We start from the raw sequence: 15,241 nt of genomic DNA, 5'->3' as shown, positions 1-15,241 counted from the left end.
CAGAAATAATGTATAAATGTCCATATGTATAACATTAATGTGTACAAATATACACCTATAGTCATAAAATGCAATGCTTCAGGAAAAAAAATGGCAAAATCTGTAACATTCAAAACATTTGGAAAGCTGACAATTTCTCTTAATCATAGGTTTCTACCTTACAACCAGTCCACTGCAAAGTCATTCAAATTATTTTAGAAATTTATTTCGAGAATTCAGGTTTTCTGAAAATATATTTAAAAATTGTGTTTTTACTGTCTCCTAACTAATAGATCAGTGTGGATGAATTGTGTTAAGACTGCCATTTAAAAATACACTACCACAGAACTACTCTTTCACAATGTAAACAATAACTTGGACTGGCTTCAATTTTTACTAAAACAAAATAACAGCATTAACTTCAATTTGACCAGTATTTACTTGGCTTGCAATCTGCATGGGAGCTATTTAACCTGCATGATCTAAAGAGATAAAAGTTACTTTACTATTGTAATACTGGATATTGGGATGCATAATAAAAACATTACTAAAATAATTGAGGTTATGGCAACATACCAAAAGCCTTCATTTACCAACAAAGCTTAAGGCAAGTATAATAAATTAGCACAATTAGGTGGAATAGACTGAATTTATGAGAAAGGCAAACATTTCAAAGAGAAGGAAACATTTCTGATTAAATTCAAAATAGTTTCACTTTGAGAAAATTTATTGAACACAGTGATGGAAGCATACATAAGAGGGCATGAGATTTTAAAAAATGTTTGTATTTTATGACCGTTGCTTGCTAGTTGCAATACAAAAAGTCACAGATGCTGTGACTTCATTCTCATTCACTGATGTATTTGAATCCTGTAATTGTGAATGGTGCATTTTACAAAATCAATGCTAAGTACTTAGTCTTCTTCACTCTCTAAATCAGGATTATAATCTGGGTCGTCATCATCTAATTCTAAATCATCCATATCTTGGAACAGGGATTCGTCAACTTCCACATTGTTACCTGTTGTAAATGTACATAGAACAGTTTTAATCACAATCCAGTTATATAAACAAGTGAAAATAGTAATATTTTGATAATGGTCTCATAATATTGATTTAGGATCCAGTTAATCGAGCATCATTTTAAAATCATACACAGCTGCTTATATCACTATACGATATCAGAATGGCAGTCTATACAAAAAAAATCAAAACACGACTTAATTAAATTAATATAATTGAAACAAAAGATGAAACATTGTTTATTTCACAATTAAGGAAACAAAAAGATCAAATCAGGACCCTTCCCCTGCCACCTTTATGAAATACATACAATTGGAGACACCAAAGTGTGGATGGGCTACACAAATCTTTATATATAAACGTACCAATTTTAAACTTCAAACCCTTTAATAGTACACAAACTAACAATACCAGTCAAAATAAAGAACATGCAGAGTTTCATTATAAATTGAAATAACTCATGCTTTACCTTCTTCCAAGAACTGAATATCAGATGTATCAAGGTTATGATCGGTTTCAAACAGCTGCTTCCCTGAAAAATAAAAACACAATGCTTAAGGTGCAGCACTTAGAATCATTAAATACAGATCAGAATTTTATAGTACATTGTGCCTGTGCTGACTGCCTGAAAAAGCTATCCATTTAGTCCCATTCTCAGTTGCAAGGAAATTGAGACAAAGGAGGAGAGATTAATGGGGTGACAAGAAAGCTTGGTCAAAGAAGTGGGTTTTAAGGAGGGGCTTAAAAGGAGGAGAGTGAGGTGGAGAGGAAGAAGGTTTAGGGAGGGAATTCAGGATATGGGGCCGAAACAGCTGAAGGCACGATCGCCAACAGTGGAGCAAAGAGTTAGTTAGTTAGGAGTCTCCTGTACCTAGTGGCACGAGGCAACTCATTTCTTCCACTGATGCCGATCCAAAGCAAGATAGTTGACTCCAACGAGAGTATCATCTTGCCTTACATCGAGCAGATCATGGTTTTCCACAGTGGACATTTATTTTTGCAAATCTGTAACGGGCTCATCTTGCCTCTGGGCTGTTTCCATAATTAAAGGCATTTTTACACGGCCAGATCATTAGTCTGACTCACAACTCCTTACCAGGAGGGCAGGTGAACACCCTTTAGTCTGGCTCCTACCTTTCGACCTGTCTGGCTTGGGTGACCCTACCAGGAGTTATACTCCCGCGTATAGACCTCAGGGTCATAGAGCACGCAAGCCTTCCGGCCACATCAAGGTGCAGTCCCTAGAGAAGGGTGGAGTGCGCAAGAGAGAAATGGAGCACGAGACGAACTGGGAGTTCAGGAGAGGTGGGGTTATAGGATTGAAGGTTAGGGAGATGAGGAGCGATGAGTAATGGATGGATTTAAGCACAAGAATAATAAAGAAATTTTAATTTGAGGTATTGGAAGCCAATGTAGGTCAATGAGGGCAAGCATGATGGGCAAGCATGACTTAGTGCAGGATAGGATAATCAGCAGAGATTTAGAGAAGTCTATGGAGGATGGGAGGCTGGCCAGGAGGTCACTGGAGTAACCTGGTTTGGAGGTGATTAAAAACACCAATGAGGTGTTCTCATTGAAACATATAAAATTCTGACAGGGCTAGACAGACTGGATGCAGGGAAGATGTTTCCCCTGGCTGGGGGGTCCTGACAAGGGGTTACAGTCTCAGGATATGGGGTAGGACATTTAGGATTGAGATGAGATTAAATTTCTTCACTCAGAGGGTGGTGAACCTGTGGAATTCTCTACCACAGAAGGCTGTAGAGGCCAAGTCACTGAATATATTTAAGAAGGAGCTAGATAGATTTCTAGACACAAAAGGCATCAAGGGGTATGGGGAGAGAGTGGGAATATGGTATTGAGATAGAGGATCAGCCATGATCATATTGAATGGCGGAGCAGGCTCGAAGGGCCTTATGGCCTACTCCTGCTCCTATTTTCTGTTTCTATGTTGAGAGTATTAGTATCAAATAAGCTGTTAAACATGGAGGTTAAAGTAACAAATTTAAGTCAGAGTTGACACACAAAATAATGGTCATCTACTGAAACCTTGATTTTTGGAGGAACATGATAGCACATTACAATCTTCTTTGGAAAACCTGAGCAAAGTGTTGTTCATAGATTTTATACACAGTTTAATACAAAATGAGCTGTGCAAATACTAAGATGAAAGGGCCATTTCAGAGGATTGAAAAAAATCTTGAAAAAATTATTAATAAAATCAAAGTGCTTTCATATTCAAAACAAGTACATCTAACCTACCTGTCAGTTTAATTTTTCCAGCCTGCTCCTCTTCCTTTTGTTGTTTCCTTCTGATTTCGACTAAGTCTGCATCAAATCTTGCTTTCCATGCCAAGAAATTCTCAATTGTAACAGCTGTACCATGGAAAACAGCCTACAAGAGTTTGCAAAAAAAATATAGCTCTTTGAAACACTGCATGGAAAATAGATACTAGTGAATGAATTACGCAGCTGTAACTCAGTAAAGGGACTAAGATGACAACGTAAAAAAAGCAAAACTAAAGATCTTCATTATCTACAGGATAGAATTTCAGCCTTATATATAAAATTAAAAACCAAAGAATGTATTCTCAGTTCAAAAGAAGAGTTCATTCTAGTAACTTTCCCTTTTCCGTATTATGCAAAGGAATGTTTTATTCCTATTTAGTAGAGCTGATTATTTTGCAGCTTAGATCTTGTGAATGAGCTGACTGCACTACTCTTATGCATGTAACTGCTGGTCTTCCTATAAACTAGCTGTACTATGGGCTCAATACTCCATCCAAGCACAGATGTTACGTGACATTTTGACCATTGTATACGACGGAGCAGCAAGTTTACCAGCCCCAGGAAGACTGGTAGCAGTCAAAAAGACCAGGTTAAAAAAAAATGGATCTTTTGGGCCACAATTCTTGAAAATCTGATGAGTTTCTCTTGATGTTCACACCAGCTGCTATGGGGCTAGCAGCTGAAGACCAGTATAAAAGTAGCTTTAGACATCTCAGCCAAAGTTTAGAACAAAATCACTGCAATTTAGAATGACTAGTTACAGTGAGTCTGGAAGCATATAATTTATGTAGCCTTTCCCCTTGTATTCAATTGTATTGATTTAACTCAAATGATACTAAAGTTGAGCTAAAGAACAAGGGGCAATCGCACTATTGGGAGTGTAAAATAGACCCCCAAACAGTGAGAGAGAGATAGAAGAGCAAATATGTAGGCAAATTTTTGAAGTGCAAAAACAATAGGGCAGTAATAGTAGGGGATTTCAACGACTATAATATTAACAAGCAGTGTAAAAGGTATGAGGGCACAGAAATCTTAAACTGCATTCAGGAGAACTTTTTTAGCCTGTACATAGCAAGCCCAACAAGAGGGGAGGGGCAGTTCTGGACTTAGTTTTAGGGAATGAAGCTGGGCAGGTGGAAGGAGTATCAGTGAGAGAGCATTTTGCTGTTCGTTATCATAATTCAGTTAGATTTACTGTAGTTATGGAAAAGGACTGAGATAGAACAGAAGTAAAAGTTCTCAATTGGGGAAAGGCCAATTTTACTAAGCTGAGAAGTGATTTAGCAAAAGTGGACTGGAAACAGCTACTTGAAGGTCAGAGCAGTGGGAGGCATTCAAGGGAGAGATTGTGAGGGTACAGATCAAACATGTCCCCACAAAGAAAAAGGGTGGGACTGCCAAATCAAGAGCCCCTAGGATGACAAGGAGCGGAGCTACAGGCGGGAGTGGACCTTGGAGAGAGCGCAAGACTCGGAGACGACTAAAGGCCGAGACTCAAGGCCTACCCACACTCGGAGCGGCAGAGAGGCAATCAGTGAAAAAACAAGGAGTGACGTCACAGGACAGCAGGTAGGTGATTAGCTGGTGAGTATTAGTTTTTTTTCCTGAGTTAGGGAATTGGGTAAAATTGAATTAAAAGCTTGAAGCGTAAAACTACTGGTAGCTCATTAAAATTAAAGCTTAAACTACTTAACTAGAGTAATATAACCAAAAATAACCGTATTTGAGGCTTAATTTGTTTGTGCTTGGTTTAAGTTAATCTAACAAATTAAGGCATGGCAGGGCAGCTCAGCTTAAAAGAGCCAGCATGGATTTGTGAAAGGTAGGTCGCGCTTGACAAACCTGACTGAATTTTTTGAAGAGGTGACTAAAGTAGTGGACAGGGGAATGTCAATGGATGTTATTTATATGGACTTCCTGAAGGCATTTGATAAGGTCCCACATAAGAGACTATTAGCTAAGATAGAAGCCCCCATGGAAGAGGGAAAAGTACAGACTTGGTTAGGAAGTTGAGCGAAAGACGACAGAGAGTAGGGATAATGGGGAGGTACTCACATTGGCAGGATGTGACTAGTGGAGTCCCGCAGGGATCTGTCTTGGGGCCTCAATTATTCACAATATTTATGAACAACTTAGATGAAGGCACAGAAAGTCTCATATCTAAGTTTGCCGATGACACAAAGATTGGTGGCATTGTAAGCAGTGTAGATGAAAACATAAAATTACAAAAGGGATACTGATAGATTAGGTGAATGGGCAAAACTGTGGCAAATGGAATTCAATGTAGACAAATGTGAGGTCATCCACTTTGGATCAAAAAAGGATAGAACAGGGTACTTTCTAAATGGTTAAAAGTTAAAAACAGTGGATGTCCAAAGGGACTTAGGGGTACAGGCACATAGATCATTGAAGTGTCATGATTAGGTGCAGAAAATAATCAATAAGGCTAATGGAATGCTGGCCTTTATATCCAGAGGACTGGAGTACAAGGGGGCAGAAGTTATGTTGCAGCTATACAAAACCCTGGTTAGATCGCACCTGGAGTACTGAGAGCAGTGCTGGGCACCGCACCTTCGGAAGGACATACTGGCCTTGGAGGGAGTGCAGCGTAGGTTTACTGGAATGATACCCAGACTTCAAGGGTTAAGTTACGAAGAGAGATTACACAATTGGGGTTGTATTCTCCAGAGTTTAGAAAGTTAAGGGGTGATCTGATCGAAGTTTATAAGATACTGAGGGGAACAGATAGGGTGGATAGAGAAACTATTTCTGCTGGTTGGGGATTCTAGGAGTAGGGGGCACAGTCTAAAAATTAGAGACAGGCCTTTCAGGAGTGAGATTAGAAAACATTTCTACACACAAAGGGTGGTAGACATTTGGAACACTTCCGCAAACGGCAATTTTTTAAAAAAATTTATTCGTTCATGGGATGTGGGCGTCGCTGGCGAGGCCGGCACTTATTGCCCATCCCTAATTGCCCTTGAGAAGGTGGTGGTGAGCCACCTTCTTGAACCGCTGCAGTCTGTGTGGTGAAGGTTCTCCCCACAGTGCTGTTAGGAAGGGAGTTCCAGGATTTTGACTCAGCGATGATATATTTCCAAGTCGGGATGGTGAGAGACTTGGAGGGGAACATGCAGGTGGTGTTGTTCCCATGTGCCTTCTGCCCTTGTCCTTCTAAGTGGTAGAGGTCGCGGGTTTGGGAGGTGCTGTCAAAGAAGCCTTGGTAAGTTGCTGCAGTGCATCCTGTGGATGGTACACACTGCAGCCACTGTGTGCCGGTGGTGAAAGCAGTGAATGTTTAGGGTGCTGGATGGGGTGCCAATCAAGCGGGCTGCTTTGTCATGGATGGTGTCGAGCTTCTTGAGTGTTGTTGGAGCTGCACTCATCCAGGCAAGTGGAGAGTATTCCATCACACTCCTGACTTGTGCCTTGTCAATGGTGGAAAGGCTTTGGGGAGTCAGGAGGTGAGTCACTTGCCGGAGAATACCCAGTCTCTGACCTGCTCTTGTAGCCACAGTATTTATATGGCTGGTCCAGTTAAGTTTCTGGTCAATGGTAACCCCCAGGATGTTGATGGTGGGGGATTCGGCAATGGTAATGCCATTGAATGTCATGGGGAAGTGGTTAGACTCTCTTGTTGGAGATGGTCATTGCCTGGCACTTGTCTGGCGTAAATCTTACTTGCCACTTATCAGCCCAAGCCTGGATGGTGTCCAGGTCTTGCTGCATGCAGGCTCAGACTGCTTCATTATTTGAGGGGTTGCGAATGGAACTGAACACTGTGCAATCAGTGAACATTCCCATTTCTGACCTTATGATGGAGGGAAGGTCATTGATGAAGCAGCTGAAGATGGTTGGGCCGAGGACACTGCCCTGAGGAACTCCTGCAACAATGTCCTGGGGCTGAGATGATTGGCCTCCAACAACCACTACCATCTTCCTTTGTGCTGGGTATGACTCCAGCCACTGGAGAGTTTTCTCCGATTCCTGTTGACTCCAATTTTACTCGGGCTCCTTGGTGCCACACTCGGTCAAATGCTGCCTTGATGTCAAGGGCAGTCACTCTCACCTCACCTCTGGAATTCAGCTCTTTTGTCCATGTTTGGACCAAGGTTGTAATGAGGTCTGGAGCCGAGTGATCCTGGCGGAACCCAAACTGAGCATCAGTGGGCAGGTTATTGGTGACTAAGTGCCGCTTGATCGCACTGTCGACAACACCTTCCATCACTTTGCTGATAATTGAGAGTAGACTGATGGGGCGGTAATTGGCCGGATTGGATTTGTCCTGCTTTTTGTGGACAGGACATACCTGGGCAATTTTCCACATTGTCGTGTGGATGCCAGTGTTGCAGCTGTACTGGAACAGCTTGGCTAGAGGCGCAGCTCGTTCTGGAGCACAAGTCTTCAGCACTACAGCCGGGATGTTGTCAGGGCCCATAGCCTTTGCTGTATCCAGTGCACTCAGCCGTTTCTTGATTATCACGTGGAGTGAATCGAATTGGCTGAAGACTAGTTTCTGTGATGGTGGGGATATTGGGAGGCGGCCGAGATGGATCATCCACTTGGCACTTCTGGCTGAAGATGGTTGCAAACACTTCAGCCTTGTCTTTTGCACTCACGTGCTGGACTCTGCCATCATTGAGGATGGGGATGTTTACAGAGCCTCCTCCTCCTGTTAGTTGTTCACCACCATTCACGACTGGATGTGGCAGGACTGCAGAACTTTGATCTGATCCGTTGGTTGTGGAATCGCTTTGCTCTGCCTATAGCATGTTGCTTCCGCTGTTTAGCATGCAAGTAGTCCTGAGTTGTAGCTTCACCAGGTTGGCACCTCATTTTTAGGTACGCCTGGTGCTGCTCCTGGCATGCTCTTCTGCACTCCTCATTGAACCAGGGTTGATCCCCTGGCTTGTTGGTAATGGTAGAGTGAGGAATATGCTGGGCCATGAGGTTACAGATTGTGCTGGAATACAATTCTGCTGCTGCTGATGGCCCACAGTGCCTCATGGATGCCCAGTTTTGAGCTGCTAGATCTGTTCTGAATCTATCCCATTTAGCACGGTGGCAGTGCCACACAACACGTTGGATGGTATCCTCAGTGCGAAGACAGGACTTCGTCTCCACGAGGACAGTGCAGTGGTCACTCCTACCAATACTGTCATAGACAGATGCATCTGCGACAGGTAGACCGGTGAGGACGAGGTCAAGTAGGTTGACAGTGAGGAGGAAAGCTGTGGACTGCAGGAAGCTATCAATGGACTGGTCAGGCGGGCAGAAGAGTGGCAAATGGAATTCAATCCAGAGAACTGGGAGGTAATGCATTTGGGGAGGGCAAAGGCGTCAAGGGAGTACACAATAAATGGGAAGATACTGAGAGGGGTGGAGGAACAAAGGAACCTTGGGGTGCATGTCCACAGATCCCTGAAGGTAGCAGGACAGGTAGGTAAGGTGGTTAGAAAGCATACGGGATACTTTCCTTTATTAACCGAGGCATAAGAGCAGGGAGGTTATGTTAGAACTGTATAAAACACTAGTGAAGCCACAGCTTGAGTACTGCATATAGTTCTGGTCACCACATTACAGCAAAGATGTGATTAGACTAGAGAGGGTACAGAGATTTACAGGGATGTTGCCAGGGCTGGAAAAAAGATTGGATAGGCTGTGGTTGTTTTCTTTGAAACAAAGGAGGCTGAGGGGAGATTTAATTGAGATATATAAAATTATGACGGGATTAGATAAGATTGGATAGGGAGGACCTATTTCACTTTGTAGAGGGGTCAGTGACCAGGGGGCATACATTTCAAGTAATTGGTAGAAGGATTAGAGGGGAGCTGAGGAGAAATTTTTTCACCCAGAACGTGGTGGGGGTCTGGAACTCAGAGCCTGAAAGGCTGGTAGAGGCAGAAACCCTCAACTCATTTAACAAGTAGCTGGATGTGAACTTGAAGTGCCGTAACCTAAAGGGCTACGGACCAAATACTGCAAAAATTGGGATTAAGCTCGATAGCTCTTGTTCGGCCGGCATGAAAACGATGGGCCGAATGGCCTCTTTCTGTGCCGTAACTTTCTATGATACCATGAATGGGGGACAAAGGACACTGAGCAGATGTTCTGGCAAAGACTAGAGTGTATAATGGAATTCAGACACATTGTGCCAGAGCACAGACACACTGCATCATACCTCTCAGCAGTGGGGGATTCACACCACTGTGTGAAACTTCACAATGAATATGTTAATCAGGATCAAATGATGGCATCACAACCCCTGGCACCTTTTGATTTCTGCCCATTGGATCACTGCCAGTTCCTGCTCCCACCCATCAAATGTGGGCAGTAGAGGGTTGTCAACACCTGGAACAAGTTACCGGCTCAAGTGGCGAGTGCGGATTCGCTGCAACAGTTCAAAAAGGAACTGGACAAGTGCCTAACTGTAGCCAATATCAATACATGCACAAGATCAATGCGACTTGGGTTTGTACCTCATGGCACTGTAATCTCCTGTAACTTGTGGAGGGGGGGGGGTCAAGAGGAATTTGCTAGATTTTTTTGTTCCATAAATTGGCCTAGTGCCACAGTTCACACCTCTCTATTCTGACTGGCCTATGTGCATCACCCTCCCTCTGCTGCATCACTGGTGGGAGATTTTAAACCACCGTGGCTTTGCCCACTGAATTTCCTTCCCTAAAGCCCTTTTTCTTGCTACATTTGAACATAAGAAATAGGAGCAGGAGTAGGCCAATCGGCCCCTCGAGCCTGCTCCGCCATTCAATAAGATCATGGCTGATCTGATCCTAACCTCAAATCTAAATTCATGTCCAATTTCCTGCCCGCTCCCCGTAACCCCTAATTCCCTTTACTTCTAGGAAACACTCGATTTCCGTTTTTAATTTATTTAATGATGTAGCTTCCACAGCTTCCTGGGGCAGCAAATTCCACAGACCTACTACCCTCTGAGTGAAGAAGTTTCTCCTCATCTCAGTTTTGAAAGAGCAGCCCCTTATTCTAAGATTATGCCCCCTAGTTCTAGTTTCACCCATCCTTGGGAACATCCTTACCGCATCCACTCGATCAAGCCCCTTCACAATCTTATATGTTTCAATAAGATCGCCTCTCATTCTTCTGAACTCCAATGAGTAGAGATCGTAAAGACTGAAACAAAGTATTTGTTCAGTCTTTGCTCCCAGCTTCAAAAGTCTGCTCAAATCAACATCTGTCCACAATGCTATCAACATCCTAGGGGTCACCATTGATCAGAAACTTCTGAATCAGCCACATAAATACTGTGGCTACAACAGATCAGAGGCTGGGTATTCTGCGGCAAGTGACTCACCTCCTGACTCCCCAAAACCTTTTCACCATCTACAAGGCACAAGTTAGGAATGTGATGGAATACTCTCCACTTGCCTGGATGAGTGCAGCTCCAACACTCAAGAAGTGCGACATCATCCAGGCGCTTGATTGGCACCCCATCCACCAACTTAAACATTCACTCCCTCCACCACCAGTGCACCACGGCTGCAGTGTGTACCATCTACAAGATGCACTGCAGCAACTCGCCAAGGCTCTTTCAACAGCACCTCCCAAACCTGCAACGTCTACCACCTAGGACAAGGGCAGCAGGCGCATGGGAACACCACCACATGCATGTTCCCCTTCAAGTCACACACCATCCTGACTTGGAAATATATTGTCGTTCCTTTGTCATTGCTGGGTCAAAATCCTGGAACTCCCTACCTAACAGCACTGTGGGAGAACCTTCACCACACGGACTGCAGCAATTCAAGAAGGCGACTCACCACCACCTTCTGAAGGGCAAATAGGGATTGGCAATAACTGCTGGCCTTGCCAGCGATGCCCACGTCCTATGAATTAAAAAAAATTCCCTCTATTTAACCACATCTTTGGTCACCTATTCTATTTATTTTCCTAACATGCTTAACATCTGTTTTTTTTGAAGCAGTTTGAGATTTTTGGGAACATTAAAAAGGAACTATACAAGTGAAAATTGTTGCTAATAAATGCAAAGTGACGAGTCTGAGGAAGGGGAATAAGCTATGGAATATAAGCTAAAGTACATTTGTATACACAACATGAGAGGTAAACACAATGTCAGAGGGAACAAAGGGGTAGAGCATAAGTCCCTGGAAGTGATAATGAATTTGTACAGAGCACTCGTCTGGCTCAACTGGAGTGAACTGTACTACGCTGGGAACATCCAAATACTGGAGAGAGTATTGCAAAGGACAATTAAATTGATACCGTGGATTAGGCAGCCGAACTATGAGTGACTACAGAAATTGGGAATACTGTATTTACACCAAAGAAAAGGCGGGTCAGGGAAGAGATTGTTGACTTACTGAAGATTCAAGGGGGTATAGATAAGTGAAACATTGGGGTTCAGTTTAATTGCCAATTCTAAAAAGGGGCATGGGACTCAAGTTCAAAAAAAGGGGTGAACAGATAGTGTGGTTTAACTACTTTATACAAAGGGTGAACATTTGGAATAAGGTCCCTGGACAAATGTGGATGCTGATATTGTCAACAGCTTCATAGGGAACCAAATATATATTTGGCAGAAATAGTATCGATAGGTATGAGATACAGTAGTGATGAGCATTTTCTAAACTTTTGGACTGGATACGTGAATAGCAACAGTTTTTTCAGATTTTGTACAGATCCAAAATACTGATCTACAAACCTTTTCAACTTCTTCGGCTGCTTTTTCTTTTAATATCTTCTCCTCTTCTTTGCGAGACTTTATTTGATCCACAATTTCATTTAATTTTTCTTGTACAGCTGTCACTAAGGTAAATATCATCACCATTCCAATGTTTTCTTGTGCCTGTAAGGACATGTTGTACAAGTGTAAGCACAAGTTGAAAGAATGTAACATTTTTTCCCCCAAGAACATAACTGAAGGCAGTGATCACTATCAGCAACCAGCTGCAAAGCTTGAAAAAAATAAAATCGCAACATTGTGAAATTAAGGAGGATTCAACTGCTGGAAATAAGTCTTTTTTTTAAAAAATATACAACATCTCTTCACTCCAAGTTGACTTGAAGCCATGTGCTTATCTTTTTTGAAATTATTTACTTTCCTCTCATTCGCCTTTCTGATCCCATAGTCCAAGTCTATACTTACAATGTCATAATAGTAAGACAGCAGCACTGGCCATGTGCTGACTGGTATAGTACTACAAATGTGCACATTATTAATTCCAAACACTGGTCCAAAGAAGTGGCAGTGAATTACATTTCAATAATAGTTTTATTTTAGCATAAATTGTGGCTGACTTGAAACACTATGGTGGTCTTTGCTTTCCACACCAGTATCGGGATAATGGCAAAATACAATTTAAAATGGTCAGCTGCAACCCGAAAGGTTACCAATACAAATTTTAAAAGTTTGTTAGGAGAAGAATGTAGCACTGAGGTGCTATGCATTGGTACCAACTTGTAGCATCAAGGAGGCATCCAAGTTTGAGCCTCAGTAAGTTCCCAATCTTAACTATGCAGCTAGAAATGGCAGCAATAAGAGTCAGCCAGCTGAAAAGTGAGACCAAAAAAACCCAGAAGGGGCTTATGGACCAGTATCCATGATTCACCACAGCAACCAAGCAGGTAACTTAGAGTGCTGGGAAAGAGAAATCTGCAACGAGGAGAAATCAGAAAAAAACAGGGCTAGGGAGAGCAAACAAAAAAAGGAGTATAGAGTAGGAATTTCAAAATATTGTTGCAAAAAGTTACAATTTTGATCAATTGTGGCATCATATTAACACAAATTGCTTCAGAATTGACTTAAGCATGTGAAACATTCTGCACAAATAAATTAACACAGCAGTATGCAAACAATAATTACAGTATAGCACTTGACCATTGCATGCTGCATGATCTTATCAGTAGCACATGGAAAATTATATTTTTATCTCTGGTAACCACAGAAACCAACAGCACTATTGTAGTTTCAAACCCATGGAGCTCACGTTCAATTAGGTCAAAGAAGTGCTAAATTGAATGCAATTCACCCATGGTTCATAGTTAGAGCTCCTCCTACACACTCCATGACTTAATTTACCTGCCTGATGCCGCTTTGCAGTCCGACAAAAGGATAAAGCACTGAGATTGCATGCAAGGAACATTAAAGTCATTTTATTTAAAACCAACTTCCTCAAATTCCCAGATTTTTGGGGAGTTGACGAATCAGTAAAAGAACAATTTTTCTCTCAATTTTGGCATTAAAACTCAAATTGTCTCTGGCCATCGCACTAAAAATAAGGTTAGTGATGCACACAGGTCATGTATGGGATGCGATCAAGCAACATATCATATATTAATATACAGCGTATACATTATGCATTGCATGTGATGTGATACGCACACACCTCAAGACCTGACTTTCAGCATTAAATTCAGGCAGTTGAAGACTTAAGTTCAATAGTGAGAGTAGCCCATGTGGTTGCCAACGAGGAACGAAAGAAAATGCAACAGCAAAATAAAGAGTTCTGTCCATCACCGATAATATATAAATGTGAAGTCTCAGCTCCATTAATATTTTCCAAGTAATTTAATAGAGCCCCCACATTATGCCTAGGGTTATATCATTTTATATGTGTTCACAATACTGTTTGTACCACTGCTTTAAATATGTGTAGTATTCAAGCAGAGCTGGGTATTTTCTCCTTTGTTAAGGATGAAGCATTTCCTGGAACCTGTTGTTTGCTCTCTTCTAGATCGGACAATAAGGATCACAAACCCATAGTGGACAGAAAATGGGCTTTGTTACAGGAGTGTGATTCTCCTTGCCTAATTTTCCTCAATGTGCTCTACCTAGTCGATACTTTATGCCCAGATGATAAAAAGGAAAACTTGCCCCAATATCTTTAATTTTCTTACCTGTTCATTTAATAGTGTCATTATATCTGCAACATCAGACTTTTGAAGATTCTCTTGTCCAGTGATTTCAAAAATTGGAGGGTCATCTGGATATTGTTCTACATATGTGAATTGGAGGGTTGCTTCAACAGCTATTAAGACAATTATTGAATGTAATAAAATATTCAATAGGCTATTGTACCTACAGATAATTACATACTAGGACAAATTCAGATTTCAAATAAAATGAACCTGTGTACAATGTACAAGTTGTAATTATAGTAAAACTTATTAGCCTAATACAAGCATGATTCAAACAGTGTAGCATCATTGCAAAGCAGTTTCAGCTTCACACTTAAGCTAAACTTGAGGCATGTAAATCTATTACTTTAGGAATCACTGCTGTCCAATTAAGAATAGATGTTGGAGTTGTGATACATTTTTTAAGTTTAGTATAACAGTAGCAATAGAATCATAGAAATTTCAGCATGAGTCCATTTTGCCAGCTCAATATTGGAGCTATCTACTCTACTCCCATTTCTTGTAACTTAATATTTTTCTCATTTATCACATTTTTACATACTTAATTCATAAATGTTGACCAATTTGGCTTCAATATAAAAGTATAACTATGCAACGATAGGATTTTTTTTTAAATGGACCAGGAGTAATGGAGGGAGCTTGGCAGTTAAAATAAAATGGCCAGGTGTTAAAATGTTGACAGCAAGACAGAGAAGAATGCACCCAAGACTACTGAATAAGTTAGCTCTTTTGTTACTCCATAAGATCAGTAATGTTCATCCATCACAGACTAAAATTTTGGGTGAGTAAAGCAATATTGTAATCAATGCGGGGGATGAAGTACTGTTTATGCAACAGTTTTTTTAAAATAAAGACAACAGATCTCCCAGAGAATTATTTAGTGAGTCAAGAAACAAGCTATTTTACAACAGTAGGACTATTATGTTACGAAACGTACAATGTATTATCAGGGCACCAATTTATAACAACTGAACACATCAAATTCCTTTTTTATTCTAGGAATTTTACTGATGTTCTGGGCATCAAATTCTATGAC

The 15,241-nt window shown here is 41.4% G+C and overlaps 1 protein-coding gene across 1 annotated transcript in view; it reads right to left on the bottom strand.

Annotated features, from left to right (window-relative positions):
- Window positions 1–685: 685 nt before the first annotated feature.
- Window positions 686–15,241, bottom strand: part of rwdd1 (RWD domain containing 1) — a 36,549-nt gene continuing 21,993 nt past the window's right edge. The window contains exons 3-7 of the mRNA XM_067984709.1: window positions 14,185–14,315; window positions 11,990–12,133; window positions 3,265–3,397; window positions 1,472–1,534; window positions 686–1,000 (exon numbers count right to left, since the gene is read on the bottom strand). Of these exons, the coding sequence (XP_067840810.1) occupies window positions 894–1,000; window positions 1,472–1,534; window positions 3,265–3,397; window positions 11,990–12,133; window positions 14,185–14,315 (578 nt within the window). The 3' untranslated portion in view covers window positions 686–893. The remainder of the gene's footprint in view (window positions 1,001–1,471; window positions 1,535–3,264; window positions 3,398–11,989; window positions 12,134–14,184; window positions 14,316–15,241) is intronic.

The sequence above is a fragment of the Heptranchias perlo genome, chromosome 5, assembly GCF_035084215.1.
Source record: "Heptranchias perlo isolate sHepPer1 chromosome 5, sHepPer1.hap1, whole genome shotgun sequence".
NCBI lineage: Eukaryota > Metazoa > Chordata > Chondrichthyes > Hexanchiformes > Hexanchidae > Heptranchias > Heptranchias perlo.
This window is presented reverse-complemented; position numbering and strand designations above follow the sequence as displayed.